General features: G+C 37.2%; 2 protein-coding genes and 1 pseudogene across 6 annotated transcripts; 2 read left to right on the forward strand and 1 right to left on the reverse strand.

Annotated features, from left to right (window-relative positions):
- The first annotated feature begins 1,310 nt into the window (after positions 1-1,310).
- LOC122019720 (tRNA pseudouridine synthase A-like) lies at positions 1,311-11,758 on the forward strand. Of its 4 annotated transcripts, XR_006122004.1 has the most exons (4): positions 2,847-2,984; positions 8,784-10,972; positions 11,072-11,155; positions 11,235-11,758. XR_006122004.1 is itself a non-coding variant. In XM_042577208.1 (3 exons), exons 1-2 carry the CDS (start codon positions 1,349-1,351, stop codon positions 2,970-2,972), a joined length of 1,539 nt encoding a protein of 512 aa, XP_042433142.1. In that variant the 5' UTR covers positions 1,311-1,348; the 3' UTR covers positions 2,973-2,984; positions 10,630-10,766. The 4 variants fall into 4 exon arrangements, 3 of the variants coding, with proteins under 3 accessions (XP_042433142.1, XP_042433143.1, XP_042433141.1); XM_042577208.1 differs by lacking the exons at positions 11,072-11,155; positions 11,235-11,758 and adding an exon at positions 1,311-2,577 and having other exon boundaries at positions 2,663-2,984; positions 10,630-10,766; XM_042577209.1 differs by lacking the exons at positions 11,072-11,155; positions 11,235-11,758 and adding an exon at positions 1,311-2,577 and having other exon boundaries at positions 2,663-2,984; positions 8,784-8,911.
- A 1,506-nt stretch (positions 11,759-13,264) lies between these two features.
- LOC122020938 (probable alpha,alpha-trehalose-phosphate synthase [UDP-forming] 8) lies at positions 13,265-17,457 on the reverse strand. 2 transcript variants are annotated; one of them, XM_042578991.1, is made up of 5 exons: positions 17,042-17,457; positions 15,266-15,540; positions 14,478-14,566; positions 13,731-13,849; positions 13,265-13,644 (listed from the first exon to the last, which is right to left on the reverse strand). In XM_042578991.1, exons 2-5 carry the CDS (start codon positions 15,461-15,463, stop codon positions 13,529-13,531), a joined length of 522 nt encoding a protein of 173 aa, XP_042434925.1. In that variant the 5' UTR covers positions 15,464-15,540; positions 17,042-17,457; the 3' UTR covers positions 13,265-13,528. The 2 variants fall into 2 exon arrangements, with proteins under 2 accessions (XP_042434925.1, XP_042434926.1); XM_042578992.1 differs by having other exon boundaries at positions 13,731-13,846; positions 17,042-17,456.
- A 2,457-nt stretch (positions 17,458-19,914) lies between these two features.
- On the forward strand, positions 19,915-21,750 carry LOC122018708 (annotated as a pseudogene).
- The last annotated feature ends 1,294 nt before the right edge of the window (positions 21,751-23,044 follow it).

Consider the following 23,044-nt stretch of genomic DNA (forward strand, 5'->3'; position numbering starts at 1 on the left):
ATATAAGTATTATGAAAAAAATAATAAATTAAATTAATTAAAAAATAAAACTTAAATAAAATTTATATAAAATTGAAAAATAAAGTATTGATAAAAAATAATAAATTAAATTATTTAAAAAATAAAACTAAATATAATTAAAAATATAATTGTATGAGAGTTATTTTTAAATAAAATTAATTAAAAAAATTAAAATTAAATGAGAATTAAATGAAAAAAAAAACAAAGAAGGCTACATGCGTCTTTTAGCAGGGAGAAAGAGGGGAGATGGAGGGGGTGTACGTTGACAGAGGGAAAAGCAGCTCTCTTAAGTCATATATGTTCATCTAATTGATCTAATTATATTAATATCCTTCAATAATATTTTTTTATATTAAAATAATAATTTTTTAAATACAAATACTTTTTTTTGTGAGAGGATGTATAAACTAAAAGAGAGCTCTCGTCTGATGCCCATGCTGCTGTTTGACCCACGGCCTCACGCCTTCATTTCTAGGGTTTTGTGTCGCGCTCTTAAAACTGCCATTTCCTAAGGGTGTCAATAATTAACCCGACCCGACCCGACGACCCAACCCGAGTTAACCCAAAAAAAAATCAAGTTTGGATTGAGTATTTTAAGGTAGGGTTCAGATTGAAGGGTTTCAGGTTGAAAATTTTCGAATCGGGTTCAGGTCGGATTCGAGTTGACTCGAATTTAGGATTTAGTGGATTTTTTGGGATTAAATCAAATTTTATTTTGAAAATTAAGATGTTTTTATGTATATTAATATCAATGTTTGTATGATAAGAGCATCCACATCAATTACCTTACTCAAAAAATTTATCCTAAATTTTGGATAGGATAGCTAAAAAATCTTTGCATCAGCTGCGTTATCCATTCCCTAAATTTAACATTTATAAACAGTACTTCTCAAAATTTAAGGAATAGATTTCATTCCCTAAACAAAAAAGAGAAGCTAATATATTATGTAGTGAAAAGTGGATATCCAAATTTAATAAAAATAACTTTTTTACCCTAAATTATACATTTTGGATAAGGAAACTAATGTAGATGCTCTAATGATGGAGTATTGATATAAAAGTAAAGAATTATAGAGAAAATAGTAAAAAAAAAAAAAAAGTCATTTTGAATTAGGTTTTTTTGGGCTATTCAGGTCAGATTTGGGTTGGTCGTGTTGGTGAAGTTCGGGTTCGGATTCGAGTTTCGGGTTAAATTCGGGTTCGGGTTGGGTTCAGGTTGAGATTTTTAAAAAGAAATTGACCCCACCCGAACCTAACCCGACCCACCCGAATTGACACCCTTACCATTTCCCCCCTCGCACTCTCGCAGTCGTTCATATAAACCCTAATGTCCTCCTCTCCTCCCCACCCTCCCAAGAAGCTCAAGATGTCCTCCTCCGCCACCACCTCCGACGCCGAGGAGGCCCCTTCGTCCGCCCCCGGCGAACCCCGGCGGCGCTACAAGCGTCGCAAGGTGGCCATCTTCCTCGGCTACTGCGGCGCCGGGTACCAGGGCATGCAGAAGAACCCCGGCGCCCGAACCATTGAGGGAGATCTAGAGGAGGCCCTCTTCCTCGCCGACGCTGTCCCTGCTTCCGACCGCGGCCTCTCGCGCCGCTACGATTGGGCCCGATCTGCTCGCACCGACAAGGGCGTCAGCGCTGCTGCTCAGGTCGTCTCGGGACGCTTCTACGTCGATCCGCCTGGCTTCGTTGCCCGCCTCAACGCCCACCTCCCTGACCAGATCACCGTCTTCGGCTTCAAGCGAGTCACCAATTCCTTCAGCGCCAAGAAATTCTGTGATCGGCGACGGTACGTCTACCTTCTTCCCGTGTTTTCCCTTGACCCTAGCGCACATCCGGACCGGGAGTCCGTCATGGCGAGCATCGGATCTGACAACGAGCTCACTCGTTGCTTAGAGTGCTCAGAAAGGGGACGCAAGATACCTACCTCCACGGATCCCTTTTCTCAGGGATCTAAGCAGGAAGAAAGGCCTGATTCTGAACAAGTCGAGGATGGTAAATTTGAGTCAACTAAGCTAGAAAAACCTGATATTGCAAGGGATGGAGCTGGTGATGATCAACTTGGTGCCTCAGATATAATTTTGACTGAAAATCAACCTGAAACTGCTTATTCTATATCGATGGAAGGTGAGCTTAGGGCTTCCAATGTGGATGAATGTGGTAATCCAAGCAATAGGGATTCCTTCTTGGAAGAGAGATCCACAATGCAAACTGTAGTTCATGATGAATCCAATGAGCAACTGACTGCCAAAACCAAGTTTTGTTATGATGATGAACAGAAAGCGAGATTCAATCGAATCCTACAGCATTATGTAGGAACCCATAACTTCCATAACCTCACGACTAGAATTAAGCCTGAAGATCCCTCTGCTCGTCGTTACATCATATCCTTCCATGCAAATAGTGTCGTTTGTATTGACGGGATTGAGTTTGTGAAGTGTGAAGTTGTAGGGCAGAGCTTCATGCTCCATCAGATCAGGAAGATGATCGGCCTCGCTGTTGCAGTGATGAGGAATTGTGCACCTGAATCGCTTATGGATGCAGCCTTAAGAAAGTATGAGCTCCTTTTAGCCCATAGTGTGTAGGGAACTTCTATCTCCAGGTTTCGGGTGATTCATTTTATCTTTTGCATTGTTCAGGGATGTAAGAATCAACGTTCCAACGGCTCCTGAAGTCGGACTATTTCTAGACGAATGCCAATTCACTTCCTATAATAATCAATGGAAGGACTCACATGAGCCACTGACCATGGATGCATATGCTGAAGAAGCTGAAGATTTTAAAATGAAGTATATATACCCTCACATCGCCTCCATGGAGCACAAAGAAGGAGCCGTTGCGCTCTGGCTTCACTCGTTGAACCATCGTAACTATCCAGATCTCGGTTTCATGGAGACAAGTGTCTGTGCTGGTGCTCATGAGAAACATGTTGAAAACTTAGCAGAGTAATTCCTTGAGAAGGTAATTGATTGCTTTATTTCTCACCAAGAAAAGTTTTTTCTAAATTCTTATTGCCTGGATCCTTTATTTTTAGTTCTTATGCAGTGGAGGAATTTTAAAACCTGAATGTTTCCCATATCCTGTTTCATGTTAATCATTAGTGGTTACTACAGCTAGCAATACTAGACCGTTTGAGATGAGCGGTATTACCTTTTGCTCCAATTAGTGGTCACTATAGCTTTATTAAGTTGTCCCTTTGTTTGACATTTCAATTTTGCTCGAGTTTGATGGATTTGATGTTGATCCATGGATATCGTGTTACCATTCATTTGCTCCCTGTAAACTGAGTTAGCTCAGTGGCTAAATCCTATGAATCTGAGTTTCAGTGGGGTTTTTGTTTTTATCAAAATATTCATCGATACTTCCATTTGCGGTTTCAGAGTTTGTTCATGACACTTGATATTGAGCTAGATGAATTGTTCCACCTTGAGACTAGCAATGAAACACCTTTGACCTCGGCGGCAGGCCAAATGCACAGCGACTGTTGAAGTTCGATGAGCTGCAATGACTCATAGTGAGATTTAGTGGTGAGAAGGAATACATAGTGGAAAGAAGATCTTCAAAGAGCTTCAAGTCGATCCAAAGTGAAGTGATAGTAGGAGGAAGTTAAAAGAGTATTTCATAAGATGTTGCAACGACATTAACTAAGGCAAAAGGTTCACATAGGTCCAATAAGGTTTCTATAGAGTTGAAGAGAGATTGATATCGAAAATTTTGATATGAGGATGGGTTCTTTTTAAAGATGATGAACCTACAATCCACACGAAAAACATATATATGTACTATAAAAGACATTCTTTTAAAGACTATGCCTCTAAATGGCCTTTCGGTGTTCCTTAGCCATTGCTGCCGGCGATGGTGCCTCCTTCACCGCCGCCATCGTATGCTCGATATGGCAAATAATTGTTGGTGTGGCTAGAGAGAGTTGGAGATGAGACTAGCATGGAAGAAAAAACAATGGGTTTTTACATGGCCTAAGAAATTCAACCAAGCATACTTCCCAATAAGCAATAGAGTCATTATAATGATAATATTTTAAAATAATATATGTGATTTATAAAAATATTGCATTCAAAGAATAATCTTTACTATCATTAAATTTTTCTACACAATGTTTAATTTAGCTCATTCCATCTGTTCAGCTTTAAATATTTTGTTTGGCCCATTTAATAAGCATTATTCATTCCACTTGCTTGAAAAATTAGGTATGAAGTGGGCCTGAAATGATGTGTTTGAGTCATTTCGAGATATGGTTCAATTCTATTTAAACTTTTGCCGCCAAACTAGTGAAATTTGATTCGTACTCAAATTTTATTTCAAATTGAGTTCGAATTAATATTATTTATATTTTTAAACTTCGAATAGAATTTGAATATTCTATATTTTTTAAACTTAATTTAAATATTAATATTTTTATAATATCGATTAGTTGGTGCTCTAGCACTACTAGATATCTAAGACCGACACTTTGACATTTAATTTAAAATGTCGTTATAAATATTTTTTAATGACCCATTTATATATAAATGTAAGGTAAATCATGGGGTAATATTTTTTCCAGATTGAACACTTTCTTGATAAAGAAAATAAAGGACGGCCTTAATTATTGAGTAAAAATTAAAAAAAAAAACGTCTTAGTTTTTTTAAAATCATCAAAGCATCCCATTTTTTTAATCAAAATAACACTCCACTTCATGTATAATTATTTAATTATCATCAATTAGTCCACTCGGAACGATCTCATGGTTAATACATGAAGTATTATCATCATGAAATTTGGGGTTCAAATCTCGACAAAGTCGAGGTAATACTTTCCTTATGTACTAGTCATTATTCCAAAGACTAATAGTTACTCGTGATTTACCTCCTCAGTGTTGGGACGGAGGCACTAGAGGCGAACATATTCATCTTTTACCACCATTTAATTATCCTCAATTATAATATTTTAAATAAGTATGAATTATAATAATTATGATTTTGTAGCTACTACAACACGTCAGATCAATTCAGAATTCAGGCCAAAGATAATGAGAATAGTATACTTAAATAATTCTTTTTTGGTAATTTAAGTCTCTAACTCTTCGAACCAACTGATCTAGGAAGGAATTGGTCTAATTTTATAGAAATTTTTCATCGATTACCAGTATAAATTGAAAAACGTTCACTAAGGTCTATCCAAACAATCATCGATCTTAGAGTTAGAAAAAAAAAAATCCTATAATATGTCATATCTAGGATACGACCTTTAGCTGCCTAATTAACCTCTTAAAAGGATCTAATCGTAGCTGAATAATTACACCTGAATTGACAGTGGAGTAAGGTGTACTTTTGATATAAAAAAGTAAAATGGCGCCCTTCTATGATTCCAACAAAATAAGAGCACCTTCTGACTTTTACCCTTTATTTTTCCCATAATTTTACCTCACTTTAATATTTATTATTACTATTATTTTTTTAAAAATATTATATATATATATATATATATATATATATATATATATATATATAATTGATATTCTGCACGATTGTTTAGTGTGTCACTATGCTCACTCGAGGCATCTGTATTTAAATCAATTAGATTTTATCTTTAGGATTTAAGGATTAAATTATAGTGTTTAAACTAAGAAAAAATAAAATGAAAAAAAATGGATACTCACGATGTATAATATCTAGTATTTAGAGTATGTATGTCCTCAGGGCGTAGCACAGATGGGGAGTGCATGGTTCTGTGGCTAAAAGGTCCAGGGGTCGATCCCCGGGGTGTCACTGCCTTGGGTTAACGTCTCCGCTATGTACTTTCCATCTGTGTACTTATATTTACCTCCCTCCATATCCGTGGGACCGGCTCTAGGGGGGCCGTTGATGTGACGGTTCCACATTTTTTTTTTTTAGTATTTAGAGTATGTATTTAGAATTTAAAATTTTTAAATTTAAGGGTTGCATTATATTGGATTTAAGTCAATTAAATTTTTTCTCTAGGGTTCAGACTTTCTTCTTAGGTTATAGTGTTTAAGATAAAAAATTTTAAATGGTCACTAGATATATTATATATATTTAGAGTTTAAGATTTTAAAAAAAATATTAATTGAAAAAAGTTACGTAACCTAAATATTATAGGTTAATCTTAATTCTTAAATCCTAAACCCTATTTTTTTTAATATTAATATTAATATGTGCTCACTGATAAGTAATACAATCAAACATTTCCGTATATATACGAAAATGTTATGTTGCACATCTATCCGTGAGCACATAGTGTTAATTTTTTTTTTAAAAAATAAGATATAATATTTAGACTAAAGGAAGTAAATAAAAATAAAAATAATACTAGGTGCTCTTGGATGAGTATGAGTGTGCATCATATTATTCCTCTCTATCTCTATATAGGGATTTTTTACCTTGCCCAACCAAGGTGTGGCTGCCCACATGGGTTAATTGTCATGTGGGCAGCCCTCCTCAGGCGCGCATGCGGGGCACGCGTAGGTGATGGGAGGGGTAACATTATCATATATATATATAGATGTTACCTTGTATATTGGGTCGCACTACAACAAAAACCCTCATAGACATCGGTTTTCCACCGCTGTCTATTACATTTTCGACTGATGTCTATGAAGGCGATGTAAAAAGTCTGTCATTTTAGGTGTAATATCACTTAATGACATCGGGTGTAAAATCGATGTAATATTATATGTTAATAACACCAGTTTTAGCAGCAATATACGACCGATGTAATATTAGTTAATGACACCGATTTTGCAGTGGTGGAAAATTAATGTAATATCAGTATTGTTTAACGACACAAATTCGATTTTCGAAACAATAAAAAACCAACAGTATCCAAGAAAATACACAAATATTCACAAATATTCTTCTTCCAACAGTATTCATAAAATACACAAATATTCTTTTTACAACATCAAAAGCTAATAGATATTGTACACATCAAGGTAATATCCACAATTTACATTCCATGCAAATGCATGCATGAGAAAATTATGATTTTGGTCCTGTAACTTACTTTTTTTCCAATTGTCATCCTGTTAAGAGTTAATTTACACTTTTAGTCCCGTAACTTAGTAATATTTTTCAATTTTAATCCTTTTTTCTAAAATTAAAATTTTTAACCGGTAATCGCTTAGTCGGCGGTCATCAATTGCTTACGTGGAAAAAAATACTAAGAAAAATAAGACGTTGTTTCTCTATAACCAGTCAGCATTTCACAAAAAAAAACATCGAACTTAAACCTACGCTAATACACACCGAACTTAAACCTACGCTAATACACTGATCTCCCTTCTCTCTTCTAAATCGCCCTTCCACCCCTCGACGCCGCCTCCCCACCGACCCCCGCAGGCTCCAGGGCCGATCGTGCTCTCCTTCCCTGCTTCTGCCTTCTTCCTTCTCCTCCTAACGAAACGCCCTTTTCTTCCACTGGCCCCGCCCAGCCCCGGTCCTTCGACTCAGGAGGCCCTGGGCGAAATTTCTTTCAACTGATGCTACTGTAACAGGCATAATTAATAAAATTCTATAAACAATTACTATATTTGAATAACAATCTACACCTTGAAAAAAAATTAAAGAAAACAAAAAAAACACAGTTCGCTAAGATCTGAAAATAAAAAAAAACAGGTCGCTAAGAAAATTCTGTAATATTTTAGAGAGTTCCCACCTCTGGAATGTGCGGTGGAGATCTGAAAATAATAAAAAAAAATAAGCAAACAGTTCACTGGTGAACTGAGACCAGAGGAGAGCTCCAAGTGCCGCAAAAGAGTTCTTCTACTTGTTAATAAACGTCAAGGCCTTCGACCATAGGAAGAGCGTGAGCAAAGAGATGATGAGGCCATGGGAAATTAAAGGAAGTAGATGGTAGCAGACGAACTCGAACAGAATCCAAATAGCAATGGCACCAACGAGTATTCCGGCTAAGATCTTCTTGAGGATACCAAAATGAGTTGGATCGAAAGGTAGTAAGGTACCTTGGCCACCGCCGAGGACGTGGTGAACGGACTTCTCCCTGCCGAAGAGGCGGAAGACCTTGGCTTTCTCAGGCAGCAGGCGGCGCCGCACGGCCGCAGCAAGCTTTTCTTCGCTCAGGCGGCGGCAGAAGCAAAACGAAAAGCCCTAAATCTGATTTTAATTACTGATTTCCTGCACTACACCTATTAAACTTAAACATAATATTTTTAAAAAAATTTTGGGCCCGTAAAAAATCTAGGCCCAGGGCCATCGCCCAGGATGGCCCTCCTCCAGGGCCGGGCCTGGCCCCGCCGCCGATGTCCCAACCTTCTGCCCCCTCCCCACCAACACTCGCAGGCTCCACTCCAGCGCCAACTCCGGTTGCTGCGGGGTCGACTTCCATGCGACCTGGCAGTGGTGTTCACAGCAGGATCGGCGTCTTCTCCCTTTCCCTCGACGGTATCTCCTCTCCTTTTCTGCCTGTGATAATTTTCCTTGCTTTTTTTATGGATGATTTTCCATCCACCAATTAAAATGAAGGTAAAATTTGAGTAATTAGGCTTCAAACATCACCCACTTCTACAAACCTAGTACTTGTGTCAAATAGAATTGTTAACTTGCTTGATTGGTTGGAATCGGGGCTTTTGGCAAAAAATAAATCTATGAGCAGAACAATTATTTTACTATGTCTAATCTGATGGAAGCTTCAGCTTAGTGTAATTTTTTTAACTCTTCCGTGTATTTTTATTTATTTAGAATGGTGTAGTATACTAACTTTCTTTCCATATGCACCTAATGAAGATCGAATGCACGGCGACTTGAGTGAAGAAAGTGACTATGCAGTGGAAGAGAACATTAGTTTAGAGAATGAAAATGGAAGTGTTGAAAGCACAAATGATGATGATAATGATCAATACAATGCTAATGTGAATTTTAACAGTGAGTGGTGTAGGGAAAATAATTGCTCGGAAGGTGCCCTAAAAATATATATGGCTAAGGATTTAGCTGAGGAGAATTTAATTGACAGTGAGGATGAATATAGGAAAAGTGAAGATGGATCGAATATAGAAAATGATGCAAAGGAGCTATTTCCTTTTTTTAATTGTGAACAACAATATAATCCAAATTTTGAGTTGGGAATGATGTTTAGCAACAAGAAGGAATTGAGAGATGCAATACACTCACATGCTATAAAAAATAGAAGAAGTGTTAACATTACCAAAAATGACAAGATCAGAGTATATGCTAAGTGTGCAGCTGAGGAGTGTAAGTGGAAGCTTCATGCATTGAAGCTTAGTGGAGAATACACTTTTCAAATCATGAAATATGTGCCTGAACACACATGTGCGATGAATTTGTATGTGAAAAATCTAGAATCAACTTGGTTGTCTAAAAAGTATATGAGCAAGATCAGATCAGATCCGAAAAGAAATGTGAAAGGCTTTAGAACTGATGTTATGGAAGACGTTAGATGCATCGTTTCAAAGTCTCAAATTTATAGGGCAAAAGCAAAAGCAACTCAATTAGTTGAAGGACAAGCTTATGAGCAGTATGCACTGATTTGGGATTTTGCAAATGAGGTGAAGAGATCGAACCCTGGGAGCATTGTTGTGATTGGCACTAATGATGCGACCGACGAAAATAGGTTTGACAGGCTTTATATGTGTTTGTATGGATTGAAAGTTGGATTTTTGTTAGGGTGTAGGCATTTTATTGGGGTCGATGGGTGTCATTTGAAGGGACCACATGGTGGGGTGTTACTATCAGCTGTAGGAATTGATCCAAATAATAGTAACTTCCCAATTGCTATTGCCATTGTGAATAATGAGTCATGTGAGACATGGGGCTGGTTTTTGAGTTTGTTGAAATTAGATTTGAATATTGAAAAGGATGATGAATGGACATTCATGTCTGACAAGCAAAAAGGGTTGATCCAAGCATTCAATGAAGTATTCCCAAGGGCTAACCATAGGTTTTGTCTTAGGCTGCATGGGAATTTTAAAATGGTTGGGTTTAGAGGTGAAGCATTTAAAAATGCATTATGGAAATGTGGCACAGCTACAACAGTGAATGAATTCAGGAAAAAAATGGCAGAAATGAGGGATATTGATTCAAGCGCTGCTGATTGGTTCAATGACAAGCCACCAATGCATTGGAGTAGATCACACTTCACAACCAACTCTATATGTGATTTTTTATTGAATAATTGTTGTGAATCTTTTAACAGCAGTATTTTAGATGCAAGGGAGAAGGTCATATTGTCAATGCTTGAATGGCTTGTTGAATACTTCATGACGAGAATGCAAGTTAACAGGGACAGGGCCGAAGAAAAGTGGGAAGGATTGTTTTGTCCTCGAATAAGAAAACTAATCGAGAAGAATTTGACAAAGACTGGGGATTGCATACCAATTAAAGCAGATAACTTTCATTATCAAGTTTCATGCTATGATGGCAGTAAGTACAGTGTAGACCTAAAAGAATGGGCATGTGGTTGTAGGAAATGGGATTTGAGTGGAATTCCATGCAACCATGCTTTATCTGCTATTTTAGCTCAACGATTGGATTATTTCGATTATGTGCATAAATGCTATAGTTTAGCCACATACAAACAAGTCTATTCTCATATAGTGATGCCACTAAATGGTAGGAGTGAATGGCAACCAACAGGAGTTATTCCAGTACTTCCACCAAACTTTGGGAGACCCTTGGGAAGGCCCAAACGAGCAAGAAGAATGGAAAGAGACAAAGCTGAAACGATAAAGACAAAATGAAAAAGCAAAATAAAGACAGTAAAAAATGATCACGAAATGAGGAGGCAACAACGAACAGTGACATGTAGCATTTGTGGTGTTAAGGGTCACAATAAAAAAGGTTGTACTCAAACTGAACTAGTAAGGCCAGTGGAATCTGAACAAATCGAACAGTCACAAGAACATCCTTTAAGTCAGTTGACTGAAGAGCTCATAGGTCAACCACCATCAAAGTTACAGGTATGTGTTTCTATAGTAATTTTTCTATGATAATTTTTCTATAGTAATTTATCAATTATTATTTTTCTATAGTAATTTTTCTTACAAATGTTGTTTCAGGTGAGGAGGAATGCCAGGTATGATGTTAATACCATTGGAGAAAATGATTTAAAGAAGTCAAATATCTATCATGGCAATAGTAGTGTAAGCTAATGTTTTATTTTGTGTTTAGTAGTGTATTTTTCTATAGAAATATTTTATCTAAAAAAATCACTTGTCACAGGGGAAAGACAACAATATGTCTCAACCAATGGCTCAACAAACTACAACAATGCCCCCATGGAGGTCTATGGCTCCCTTATCCATGTATAAGCAGTTTAAACAATGTCAAATTCCCTCAAATATGGCCAATGTAAGGGCACCTACACCATTTTTTTGGAAGAGCCTACATACAAAGTGTTGAACCATGCAAGTCAATTGTACAAGGAGGGCAGAAATTCATGATAATGTCCAGCATAAATACTTTGGTATCTAAAAATGAATGTGAATTGGAAGCTAAAATGAAGAAAAGAAAGGATCCTCATAAGTGAAGGCGAATGAAGTGTGAACTTTTTGGTTGCTTTTTGGTAAAATTTTGTTTAGTACATGAATTATGAAACATGGTTTCAATTATAGTTATTTTGTTTAGTACATGAATTATGGTTTCTCTCTTATACTCTTCAATGATGTAATTTGTGTGTTTCTGTTTATTTCATCCCTTCTGTATCTATGTGATTTTTGTGTATATATTTGTTTCATATCTTTTTATCTGCTATTTGTTCATTAAAGTGATGCTGTTGTGGGCAGGCACATGGCTGGCATGTTGATTAATTAAGACAAAATAATTGAAGAACAATTTAGTTGAGAATGTTTGATGTGCTTGTTTTATGAGGTAACTTTACAGAGTATTTTACCTGTGTATCAGGTTGGTAAAGCTTTTCTCAAATAAATGAATGATACTGTTGTACTTGCTGGAAATTCTCTGCTGGGCATGGTGTTTTATCGTTTCAAAAGCTAGTATGTTTGTTTGTTGTATTTTCAATATATCAAATGAAATTGGTTCCCACATAGACTCTTCTGTAAACAGAGGCAGAAGTGGAAAACTCACCAGGCGGAAAACTGGCCAGCGGAAAGCTCTATCAGTTTGATTCTGATTAGAAACAATCAATTTAAATAAAAGATATTTGTAAATTCTTCATTACAAATCAGTTGTTGCTAACTGTAACTTCTTTAAAAAAAAAATAAAATCAGCAGCTCCAAGAAACTAAAGGAAACTTAGAGACAAGCAACCCCATCTAGAGAACCCTTAACGCTTACTCAAACTTACTATTTATTAGTTTACTCCGCTCCACAAGATGGCTCCTCGAAATCTTCCTTAAACCTCTTGTTGAATCCAGGGACAAAAAATTTGCTAAACCAGTACGGCCATTTCAGCAAGCCATAATCAACTTTCAAAGTTATCCAAAGGCCATATCAAATCTTGGACACAAAATTAATAGGATTTATTTTCCTTCTCCAAGATTAATACTATCAGCATAATGTGTAAGCCCAAAGTGTTTCACACGCTTGGCGGCTCCTTTCTCTGGTATATCTGATGTGAGCTGTTGTTTGATGTTTTGTTGTGCATCCATGTGTTTCTCCTTGTTCTTGAACTTGAATCTTTTTATTGGCTGAGAACAGAACACCCAGCGTGATTGGCATAACTGCGAGTTCGAACAGAACAGAACTTGAACTTGGTATAAATAATTTTTGACATTCAACGCTACAGCAGTTTGAAGAGCTATCGATGCATCGACGGTGGAGGAACTGGATAGGCGACTGGCATGACGTAAGATGGAGCGAGCGAGCATAACTGCGAGTGTTGGGGGGAGGGGGCGGAAGGTTGGGACATCTGCGGGGCTAGTGGAAGAAAAGGGCGCTTCATTTAGGAGGAGAAGGAAGAAGGCAGAAGTAAGGGAAGGAGATCACGATGAGCCGGCGGGGATCGGTGGGGAGGCGACGTCGAGGGGTGGAAAGGTGATTTAGAGTAGGAGAAAGGAGAAGGGAGAATGGAGATCGGCGTAGGAGGAGTATTAGCGTAAGTTTAAGTTTGGCGTTTTTTTTCACATGAAATGTTGACGGGTTAGAGAGAAGCAGTGTTTTATTTTTTTTCAATATTTTTTTTCTACGTAAGCAATTAATGACCGCCAACTAAGTGATTACCGGTTAAAAATTTTAAATTTAGAAAAAAGGATTAAAATTGAAAAATATTACTAAGTTACGGGAATAAAAATGTAAATGAACCCTTAACCGGATGAAAATTAGAAAAAAGGTAAATTACAGGACCAAAATCATAATTTTGCATGCATCATCCAAAGTTTTCAAAAATCAAATACCTTTCCTACTCAAATGTAATCTAGCATGCATTAAGCCCACTCGAACCGCACTTCATCAATTTCAACTCTGGAGTACTTGAGATTTGTAAACCTGGAAATATGAATAACTTTTGCAGTGAGAACTACCTCATCCTTCTCACCGCCAACACTTTAGCCAATGCATTTACTTCATCAACTTTTGGAGACACAAAAGCAAGCCCTTGATCTCAGTATCCAATTTAATTTGTCTCGTTGACAAGGTCGACAGCCGTGTGCACGAAGTTGAGACAACAAGCTTATCTACATACAAACATTAAATAATATCAACTGCATTTTGAAGAAAAACAAGAATTAGAAAGAAAGAAAATGCATTACACCAATACGACCTTTTCCAACAATGGCCTCGAGACTCGCAAGTGTGCTGAGAGAGGATGCAAAATCATTTGCCTGAATGTTCCTTCCATCAACAACTCCAACAACAAGATATTTGCCAACGAGGAAGCTACTAAATTACAAAGTGGAACAAACAATCATAAAGATGTACTTTTTATTATTTGTTGACCTGGAAAATATAGAAAGTTTTGACATGCTAGGACCAAACGAGTAGATACCTCTATAGATCAATATTAGTGTTAAATTAGCACTAGCACAGTGAGAGCTATTAATTGACCTGGCCCCCGGGAAATGTAGAAAGCTAGTAAGAAAATTGAATTTCTCCAGAATCACCAAGATATCTCATTTCCAACACATGTTTACTCAAAATAGAATGCAAAGAAATTACTAGTACACAAGCAAAATAATGACACAGTAAACACATTTGATGGATGAAAATGTGAATCTGACACCTCAGATTTTTCTATCACTCCATTTTAATGATAAAATGCATGGTAAGAAATAGCTAGTTGATTCACTCAAAATCTACAAGAGTCACTTCATGGCTAGCAATTCCACTGGACCAAAACTAAGCAACAGTCAACTCCATTACAAAACCATCTTTAACAAGAAAAGTAAATGGTTTAACTGAAGGAGATACTCCCCATTTCCTAGGCCTCTCCAAAGGACATATCTGTTGAGGAGTATATTACATAAAGTGCAAGTTCACAATTTCATAATATGTTAGCAAAGCATTGTACCAGAATTGTATCAAATCCTGAAGTTCGCATTGTTCCCTGAACCCATGTAGCTCCAAGAGGCACCTCAATGGAACTTCTTTTGATATAACCTATCATTTTAAGAGTAAAACAGAGAAACATATGAATCAAAAGAATTGACACTCATTTAGCAACTACTCATGAGCTAAAACTAATATAAACTAAACCTACATTCTAATAATAAAGAGAATGAAAACTGGTGAATAAGTTGTAAAGAAGAAATATGTTGGGGGAAAATATGGTAACAACGAACTAATACTAGAAAATAGGTTAGAAGTGTTTGTCATATCACAAATTCCCAGGTGTAGTAGCCATGGAGGCTCAGAAGTACGAAGTGCTGTCATTTTGTGAAGTGTATGCTAGAAATGAAGCACATTATAATATACTTAGATATGTGTATTCAACTTAAACAACATAGGATGAGAAAAAAATTAGAGTTTAGAATCTGACATCTAATTTTTTTGATCTCATAATAGATGATTCAAAGCATGGTCCCTTGTAAATTCACTAATATGCATCTTTTATATGGAAATGGCCTGTGTTAGATGTATGCTTGTGCGACATATAATACAGTCAAATCAATCTTAAACACACCTTTACTTGATTACGGAGTTACTAGGAATGTGACATTGGAATCAATCTTAAACATGCTCCTTTACTTGATTATGGAGTTACTAGGAATGTGACATTGAGAGTGGTTATTTCTTCATATGAGAAGAAAAAATCTCTAACAAAGTTGGTAAAACAATGAACATAATTTAGCCACATACCTGGGGCTTCACTTCAACTATATGTTGGCATCTCTTCACAACCATAGGCTCATTAGCAAGCACATTTTCTAGGTGATCCAGGAGTTCTTTAGTCTGACAAGAGATAAAATCTGGATCAGCATATTGATGATGCCAAACTAAGTCAGTGTCTTTGAACTCAATGTAGGATCCATCTGTTGCCTCAGTGTCCAGTTGCATTACAGGTTCTGCATTTTTTTTTCTAGTCAAAATCAGTAGTTAGGGTGAAAGACTCCCATGGAGAATCCTTATTCCACCTACAGGAGAAACACCGCCATCAAAGAGTATTAGTATCAAACAATGCTGAATAGCATTGACATAATCATAAATGCCACCTCAGGATTTGGCATCTATTTTTTAACTCATAAAAATATCCCCAACCACATCATCTGATTTGATTAAACTAAAAATGGCTTCAAAATTAAATCAAATGCCAAAACAACATTTCAGCATAAAATCACAAATTCAAATATAGGTACTACTAAGGATTCAGCATCTATTTATGAATTATAAGATCCAACATATCTACAACCAAATCATCTAATTTGATCAAACTTTGGATGTCTTAAAAATTATATGGAGTGCCAGAACATCACCAGAGTAAATTTGCTCATAATAATAATCACACATCAAACACAATCCATTGAATACAATCTAGATCTTCATGCAACACTTCTATCAGCAATAGCCATTTATGATAGAGTTAATGCAATCCAACAAAATTAGGTATTGGAAAAGTAACATGCGATAATACATATAAGTTTCAGCAAATACACAATCAATATGATCGATTCATCCGTAAGTCAGAACAATTCGCATATAAATAACATACTAGCATGCAATTAGTATTAGACTAATTATTGTTAACTTGTTATCTCTAAATGAAGTGAGAACTAGCAAAATTAACTAGTATATAACAATGTAATAAGGATGCTAAAGGAAATCACCTTGATGGACCATATATATTTCTATATGTCATATTCATCGGTTGGCTTTGTTTAAGGGATATGATATATAGAGTTAACACTAAGTTTTCTCCATTAGTTCTACCTACAGTTGGGTTAACCAGTCATGCCATATCGCACTCAATTCCATCAGATGCTACTGCTACCAAACTTAATTGTGGAAATTCTGGAGAAATTTCAGTTGTTCTATGAACATTCCAAGGAGCTAAAGTGGATGCAGTCTTGAAGCAACATCTCAAAGTCATAGATAAGTTCTTGTGCATATGGGTTTCCATGGCTATATTTATCTATTTTTTTTAGATGTAATACATGGTATTCATGTTACTTCTTGAATAATTCATGTTTTAATACCATGTGTTCAATCATCAGAGAAGGAAAAAAAACTATTGTCTCCATTCGCCCAAAGAAATAAAACCTTATTTACAATTAAGATATAAATTGGTCTACATTTCCATGCACTCTAAAATATATTCATATAGCAAATTAGCAGTCAATTCTGCAGGCCCTCAATCATGATAATGCCAATAAACATAGTGGTTAAGATGATAAAGATGATCAACCCCACTTACCATTTTTCATCATCAACAACTTATTCTTACAAAAAATGCCCTAACTTTCAAAATAATAAATTTTGGAGTCACATGGTCCTCCTAAAATGATCTATCATTGGGAATGCATGTAATGGGCACAACACCATAGAGCTGATACAAACTCAAGCACAAAAAATTGTCCAAAGATAATAAAAAGTATGTCTTAAGATCATATGCAAAGAAACGAGACAAGAATGTCAGACCATGTTATTGCAGAAGATGATGAGGACGGCTGTAGCGACGACGTACAGTAGCTGCGGCAGCAAATGGTGCGGGAGCAATCACGAGAACACGATTAGTGGAGCAATCGTGGGAGAGGAGTCGACGGGGAAAAGAGTCAGAGGAGAAGGGTCGGCAGAGAGAAGAGTCGACGGCGAAAAGGGCCGCAGAAGGAGCAGTCAGCGGGGAGAAGAGTCGCCTAGGAGAAGAGCCGCAAAACGAGGAGTTATAGGGAAGGAGTCGTCGAGGAGCAGAAGAGGAGTCGGCAGGGAGCAGAAGAGGAGCAAGAAAAGAGTCGGCAGGGAGCGGGGAGGGGAGAGCAGAGAGAACTGAGAAGAGAGAAGAGTCGGGGATGAGAAAGAGGGGAAAAACCTAGATAAGGAGATAAATAGGGGGAAATAAGGTGGAAAAAAAGTTTGCATTTCTTTGTAGTTTTATTTGCAGCATACTGTATGCCATTGATAGTAAAGGTGATGCATTAGCAGCATACCGATTTTTGCACGCATGCACAGCGCATGTTAATATGCATGTCGTCCCCTCTGGGCGGTGGTGCGATGATTAAAACATAGAATATTATCATATGAGGTCTTGGGGTCAAAACTCAGCGTGACTGAGCATAACCTCTCCCATATCTTGACCATTTTTGTCACATGTTAATATGCATGTCGTAAATAAGAATATTAACGGCGTATTTTTAATGTATGCCGTTAAAACCAAAATACAAATTTTGTTTTCAAATTTATATTATTAATCGTGCATATTAATATGCACGTCGTTAATAATACTATTAACGACGTACTTTTAATGTGCACTGTTAATAGCGTACTGCAAAAAATTAATTTTGTTGTAGTGTAGGGCTCGAATCTGAAGCCGGATCTATAGAAGCTTCTTCTAACCAGGAATTTAAGAACTAGATCTCGAGACTAGATCGCTGTCGACAGAGATCTGGAGGGGAGATGACAAAATTGAAGGGGTAGGCCGACGACCGAAGACGGACATAGAGACGGAGAGAGGAAGCAAGGACGTCGTGTGTTGATCCTAATCGGGAGAGGAAGGGGTGTCGATCTAGGAAGGGGAAGAGGGAGATGAGGTTGAGAGAGATGGTCAGAGGTTTAGGTTTAGGTTTAAGCGCAGAGAGATGGTCGGAGGAAGGGACGCGATATAGGTTTAGATTTGGAGGGAACTTCACGGTGTTGCAAATTTTGGTTGGTGGGAAAATTAAAATATTTTATTTTGGTTCATTAACACCGGGTTTTAAAAACCGTTGTTAAAATCGATGTCTATTAACGAAAAAAAGGCGCTCATAGGCATCGCCTAAAAAACCGATTTTTATAAGTGAAAATCTGCGCTCATAGACAACGATTTTTGTAAAAACCGGTGTAAAATACTCAAAAACATCGGTTTTTGCTTAAAACCGTTGTTGTTCCACGTATGTCTATGAGAGTTTTTGTTGTAGTGTCGTATGCGATAGCATGGTGCATATTTTTTTTTTTATTTTTTGTTTATTTTTTTAGCTTGCAGTTAAGCTATTTGAAATTTTGCCCTTTAAGGTTTACAGGTTAAATTATAGTATATATTAAGCATAAAAAAATAAAATAAAAAATTATTTTAGGTGCTCACGAGGTGTGCGGTATAATATACACACACGCATGAACTTGTTACTCTTTCAACACTTGGGTGTGCAGCCCCTGATGTGACTGAGGGGAAGTATCCACGTAGTAGCATTGCCAATCGCACACGGGGGGCCCACATGATGAGGTGGGCAGGGTAATTGTTCTTGCCCAATGGGCAAATTAACGGGTCGAATATTTCGAAATTAGCGAGGTGTAAATCCCTTCACCCGACACAACTCACTCTCCCATTCATATACCTCTCAATCACTATAATTTACCTCTATCGTAATGATCTTGCGACGAACTGACAAGGATGTTGGGACGAACTTAATCCCCTTTTACCCAATACATAAAATTAAAATTTATATTTATCAATTAAATGAAAAGAAAATAGGGTAAAAATCAAATGGATATCTATCATTTATGTTTTCGGCATATGGACATTCCATTTTTTATTAAAGTCAAGTGAGCCCTCCTATGTGTCCCTTTTAAAGTGACATATCCAAAATACCTTTACATTATTAGAAGTTAACAACTAGTTTCTACATGTGTTAAAAGCTAATTACTAACTTCTATTGTGTAAAAGCTAACTAATAACTAGCTTCTACATGTGTTAGATTTTTCAATATATATCATTTTAATTTTGTTTATTTGAGTGATAAGTTAGTTAAAATAATATGTCAATAAGAAAAATAAATGATTGAAATTCTATGGCACTTATTATATTTTAAATGTATATTATTGAATAAAAAATTAGTATTTAACTTTTACAACTTGTAAAAGTTAGTTATTAATTTTTACAACGTGCATAAGCTTGTTGTTACTTTGATTTTATATCGTTTTAATTTTATTTTTTTAAGTAATAATTTAATTAAAATAATATTTTAATAAGTAAATTAAATAATGAGAATTTTATAAAATTAATTCTATTTCAAATAAACATAATTTATTCAATTCAAGCTTCTAGAAACTAGTCGGTTAAATATATCTGGCAACTTTTACCGCAGCGCAAAATTCAACAATATCTTTAATTAAAAATAGACACACGCAACGGACAAAAACATAAATGAAGAACACAACACCCTTTTATTTTTGGCCAAGAAAATAAAATAAAATAAAATTCCGCTCTCGCGATGCTTCTCGTCTGACGCCCATGCTTCCTCGTACCTTCATTCCTGGTGTTTTGTCTTTTCTGTCGCGCTCAGTCATATAAACCCTAATGTCCTGCATTCCTCCCCACTCCACTCTCCCAACAAGCTCAAGCTGTCCTCCTCCCCACCCTAATGTCCTGCATTCCTCCCCACTCTCCCAAGAAGCTCAAGATGTCCTCCTCCGCCGCCGCCGAAGACGCCGCTTCGTCCGCCCCCGGCGAACCCCGGCGGCGCTACGAGCGTCGCATGGTGGCCATCTTCCTCGGCTACTGCGGCGCCGGGTACCAGGGCATGCAGAAGAACCCCGGCGCCCGAACCATCGAGGGAGACCTCGAGGAGGCCCTCTTCCTCGCCGGCGCTGTCCCTGCTGCCGACCGCGGCCTCTCGCGCCGCTACCAGTGGGCCCGATCTGCTCGCACCGACAAGGGCGTCAGCGCTGCTGCTCAGGTCGTCTGGGGCCGCTTCTGAGTCGATCCGCCTGGCTTCGTCGCCCGCCTCAACGCCCACCTCCCTGACCAGATCGCCGTCTTCGGCTTCAAGCGAGTCACCGACTCCTTCAGCGCCAAGAATCTCTGTGATCGGCGACGGTACGTCTACCTTCTTCCCGTGTTTTCCCTTGACCCTAGCGCACATCCGGACCGGGAGTCCGTCACGGAGAGCATCGGATCTGACAACGAGCTCACACGCTGCTTAGAGTGCGCAGAGAGGGGGCGCAAGAGACGTGCTTCTCAGGGATCTAAGCAGGAAGAAAGGCCTGTTTCTCAACAAGTCGCTTCATTAGAAAATGGCGCTGTCAAAATTGAGGATGGTAAATTTGAGCCAGTTAAGCTAGAAAAACCTGACATTGCAAGTGTTGGAGCTAGTGACAATCAACTTGATTCCTCTGATATAATTCTAGTCGTGAAGCTAGAAACTGAAGGTGCCATTGATCCGGAAACTATAACAGAGCTTAGGGCTTCCAATGTGGATGAATTTGGTAATTCGAGCAATATGAATTTCTTCTTGGAAGAGAAATCGACAGTGGAGACTGTAGTTCATGAAGAATCCAATGAGCAACTGAGAGCCAAAACCAAATTCTGTTATGATGATGAACACAAAGCGAGATTCAATCGAATCCTACAGCAATATATAGGAACTCATGACTTCTGTAACTTCACGAATAGAAGGGCCGAAGTTCCCTCTACTCGTCGATGCATCGTATCCTTCCACGCAAATACTGTCGTCTGTATTGACGGGATTGAGTTTGTGAAGTGTGAAGTTGTAGGGCAGAGCTTCATGCTCCATCAGATCAGGAAGATGATCGGCCTCGCTGTTGCGGTGATGAGAAATTGTGCACCCGAATCGATTATCGGTGTTGCCTTAAAAGAGTATGAGCTCCTTCTTGCCCATAGTGTGTAGGGAACTACTATCTCCAGATTTTGGGTGATTCATTTGATCTTTTGCATTGTTCAGGGATGTAGGTGTCAAGGTTCCGACGGCTCCTGAAGTCGGACTATACCTGGACGAATGCCTATTCACTTCCTATAATAAGCAATGGAAGGACTCACATGAGCCACTGACCATGGATGCATATGCTGAAGAAGCTGAGATTTTAAAACGAAGTATATACACACTCACATCGCCGCCATGGAGCACAAAGAAGGCACCTTTGCGCTCTGGCTTCATTCGTTGAACCATCGTAACTATCAAGATCTCTGTGCCATAAGTAACTGTTCTGTTCCTCATGGGAAACATGATGATGACGAGGATGAGCGTTATTACCCTTTTTAGTTGATCGTATGCGTTTAGTTTGCATTTCAATGGTTGTTTTTAGTTGACATCAGGTATTCAAGTTTCATATTCCTCTGGTATGACATTTTGATTTTGCTTGAGTTTGATGGATTTGATGATGGTGCATGTATATCGAGTTAGCATTTGTATTCATTGATACATATTCATGTCAATGAGCTGTTGAAGTTAGATGAGCTGCAATGACCGGCGATACATGTTTCTCCGGTGAATTTGTACAACCATGGGACTCATTTTGAGTCTTAACTTGTTTCCTTTTCCTATTCATTTTTCTTCTTCAATCTTCGACACATGTTTCTCCTGTGAACCCTAGAAGTCACCGAAGTCCATTGCCATTGTTATTGTTGTTGTAGGACCCTAGGGTTTGCTTAGGTCTTTCTCATTTCTTCTTGTTCTTTGGCACATGTTCTTTGACAAATTTGTAGAACCCTAGGATTTGCATAGTTCTCATTTTCTCCATCTTGAAGTTCTTCATCAGATGTTCCTCGGGTGAACTTGTAGATCCCTACGACTTTCGTAATCTTCTCCTTATTCTTTTACCTTCCACTCTATAAAGATGTTTTAGGTAGCTTAATAGTGAGACTTCTACCTTCCACTTGCGCGAAAGCAGAAGGCTTTCAATGTGACCGATCTAAATAGTAAGAATGAAACTTTCTTGCACGTACTACACGTTTGTAGAAAAAATTTCTCAGCTAAACGGTTTTGTAGAATTTCTCAGCTAGTTCTGGGGGCAATGGAGCAATTTTTCTTAAATTATAGAAAATAATTTATTAGAAAAACAAAGAAAAATAGTCCACAGAATCTAAAACAAATTAAAATTAAAATTATGAGAATTTTTGTCATATTTATTATCCATGTTATTCAATTTTAATTTATATTATTTTATTAACTTTTTAAATGTTTTATATTTACTCTGATTATAATTTAATTTGTTAACAATACCCACAAATACACTGAATAATTAATTAAATTATTCATTTATCATAACCATGCTATTATATATTATTCATTTTTACCTATTAGAAAAAATTCAAAATCTCATACTAGTAAGCAATGTTTTAAAAAGCGCGAAGCCGAATCCAAACTTCAAGTTTTATTAAACGAGCTTAGGATAATTTTAAACGTAAACAAACGTTTTTTATTTTTAAATAAAATTTAATTATTTTAAACAAATAAATAGATCAAATAATACTTAAATATGATAAATTTAAGGTTCATGCATAAATTTCTCACATATTTAAAAAAAGACAAAAGTCATAAAATTTATAATATCCATTAGTTTTCAGTTTTCACAATAAAAGAACATAAAAAACTAGATATTATCTAATTCTTTGTCTGATTCTAATTTGATCTCCTCAATTTTTCTCGATGGCAGACAGATAGGGGATTTATGACAGATTATGACTTTTCTCTCAAGAGTTAAGAGACGCTGTGT

Source organism: Zingiber officinale, chromosome 9A (genome assembly GCF_018446385.1).
Source record: "Zingiber officinale cultivar Zhangliang chromosome 9A, Zo_v1.1, whole genome shotgun sequence".
Taxonomy (NCBI): Eukaryota; Viridiplantae; Streptophyta; class Magnoliopsida; order Zingiberales; family Zingiberaceae; genus Zingiber; species Zingiber officinale.

Bases quoted from the DNA above. Each gene is read 5' to 3' on its own strand.
- LOC122019720 (XM_042577208.1), top strand. From the start codon at position 1,349: ATGTCCTCCTCTCCTCCCCACCCTCCCAAGAAGCTCAAGATGTCCTCC. The intron at 2,578-2,662 runs GTATGAGCTCCT...TGCATTGTTCAG, and splicing joins ATGGATGCAGCCTTAAGAAA to GGATGTAAGAATCAACGTTC.
- LOC122020938 (XM_042578991.1), bottom strand. From the start codon at position 15,463: ATGCAACTGGACACTGAGGCAACAGATGGATCCTACATTGAGTTCAAA. The intron at 13,850-14,477 runs GTACAATGCTTT...TTTGTAATTTAG, and splicing joins CAGGATTTGATACAATTCTG to TAGCTTCCTCGTTGGCAAAT. The intron at 13,645-13,730 runs GTCGTATTGGTG...GTTTGTATGTAG, and splicing joins CGAGGCCATTGTTGGAAAAG to ATAAGCTTGTTGTCTCAACT.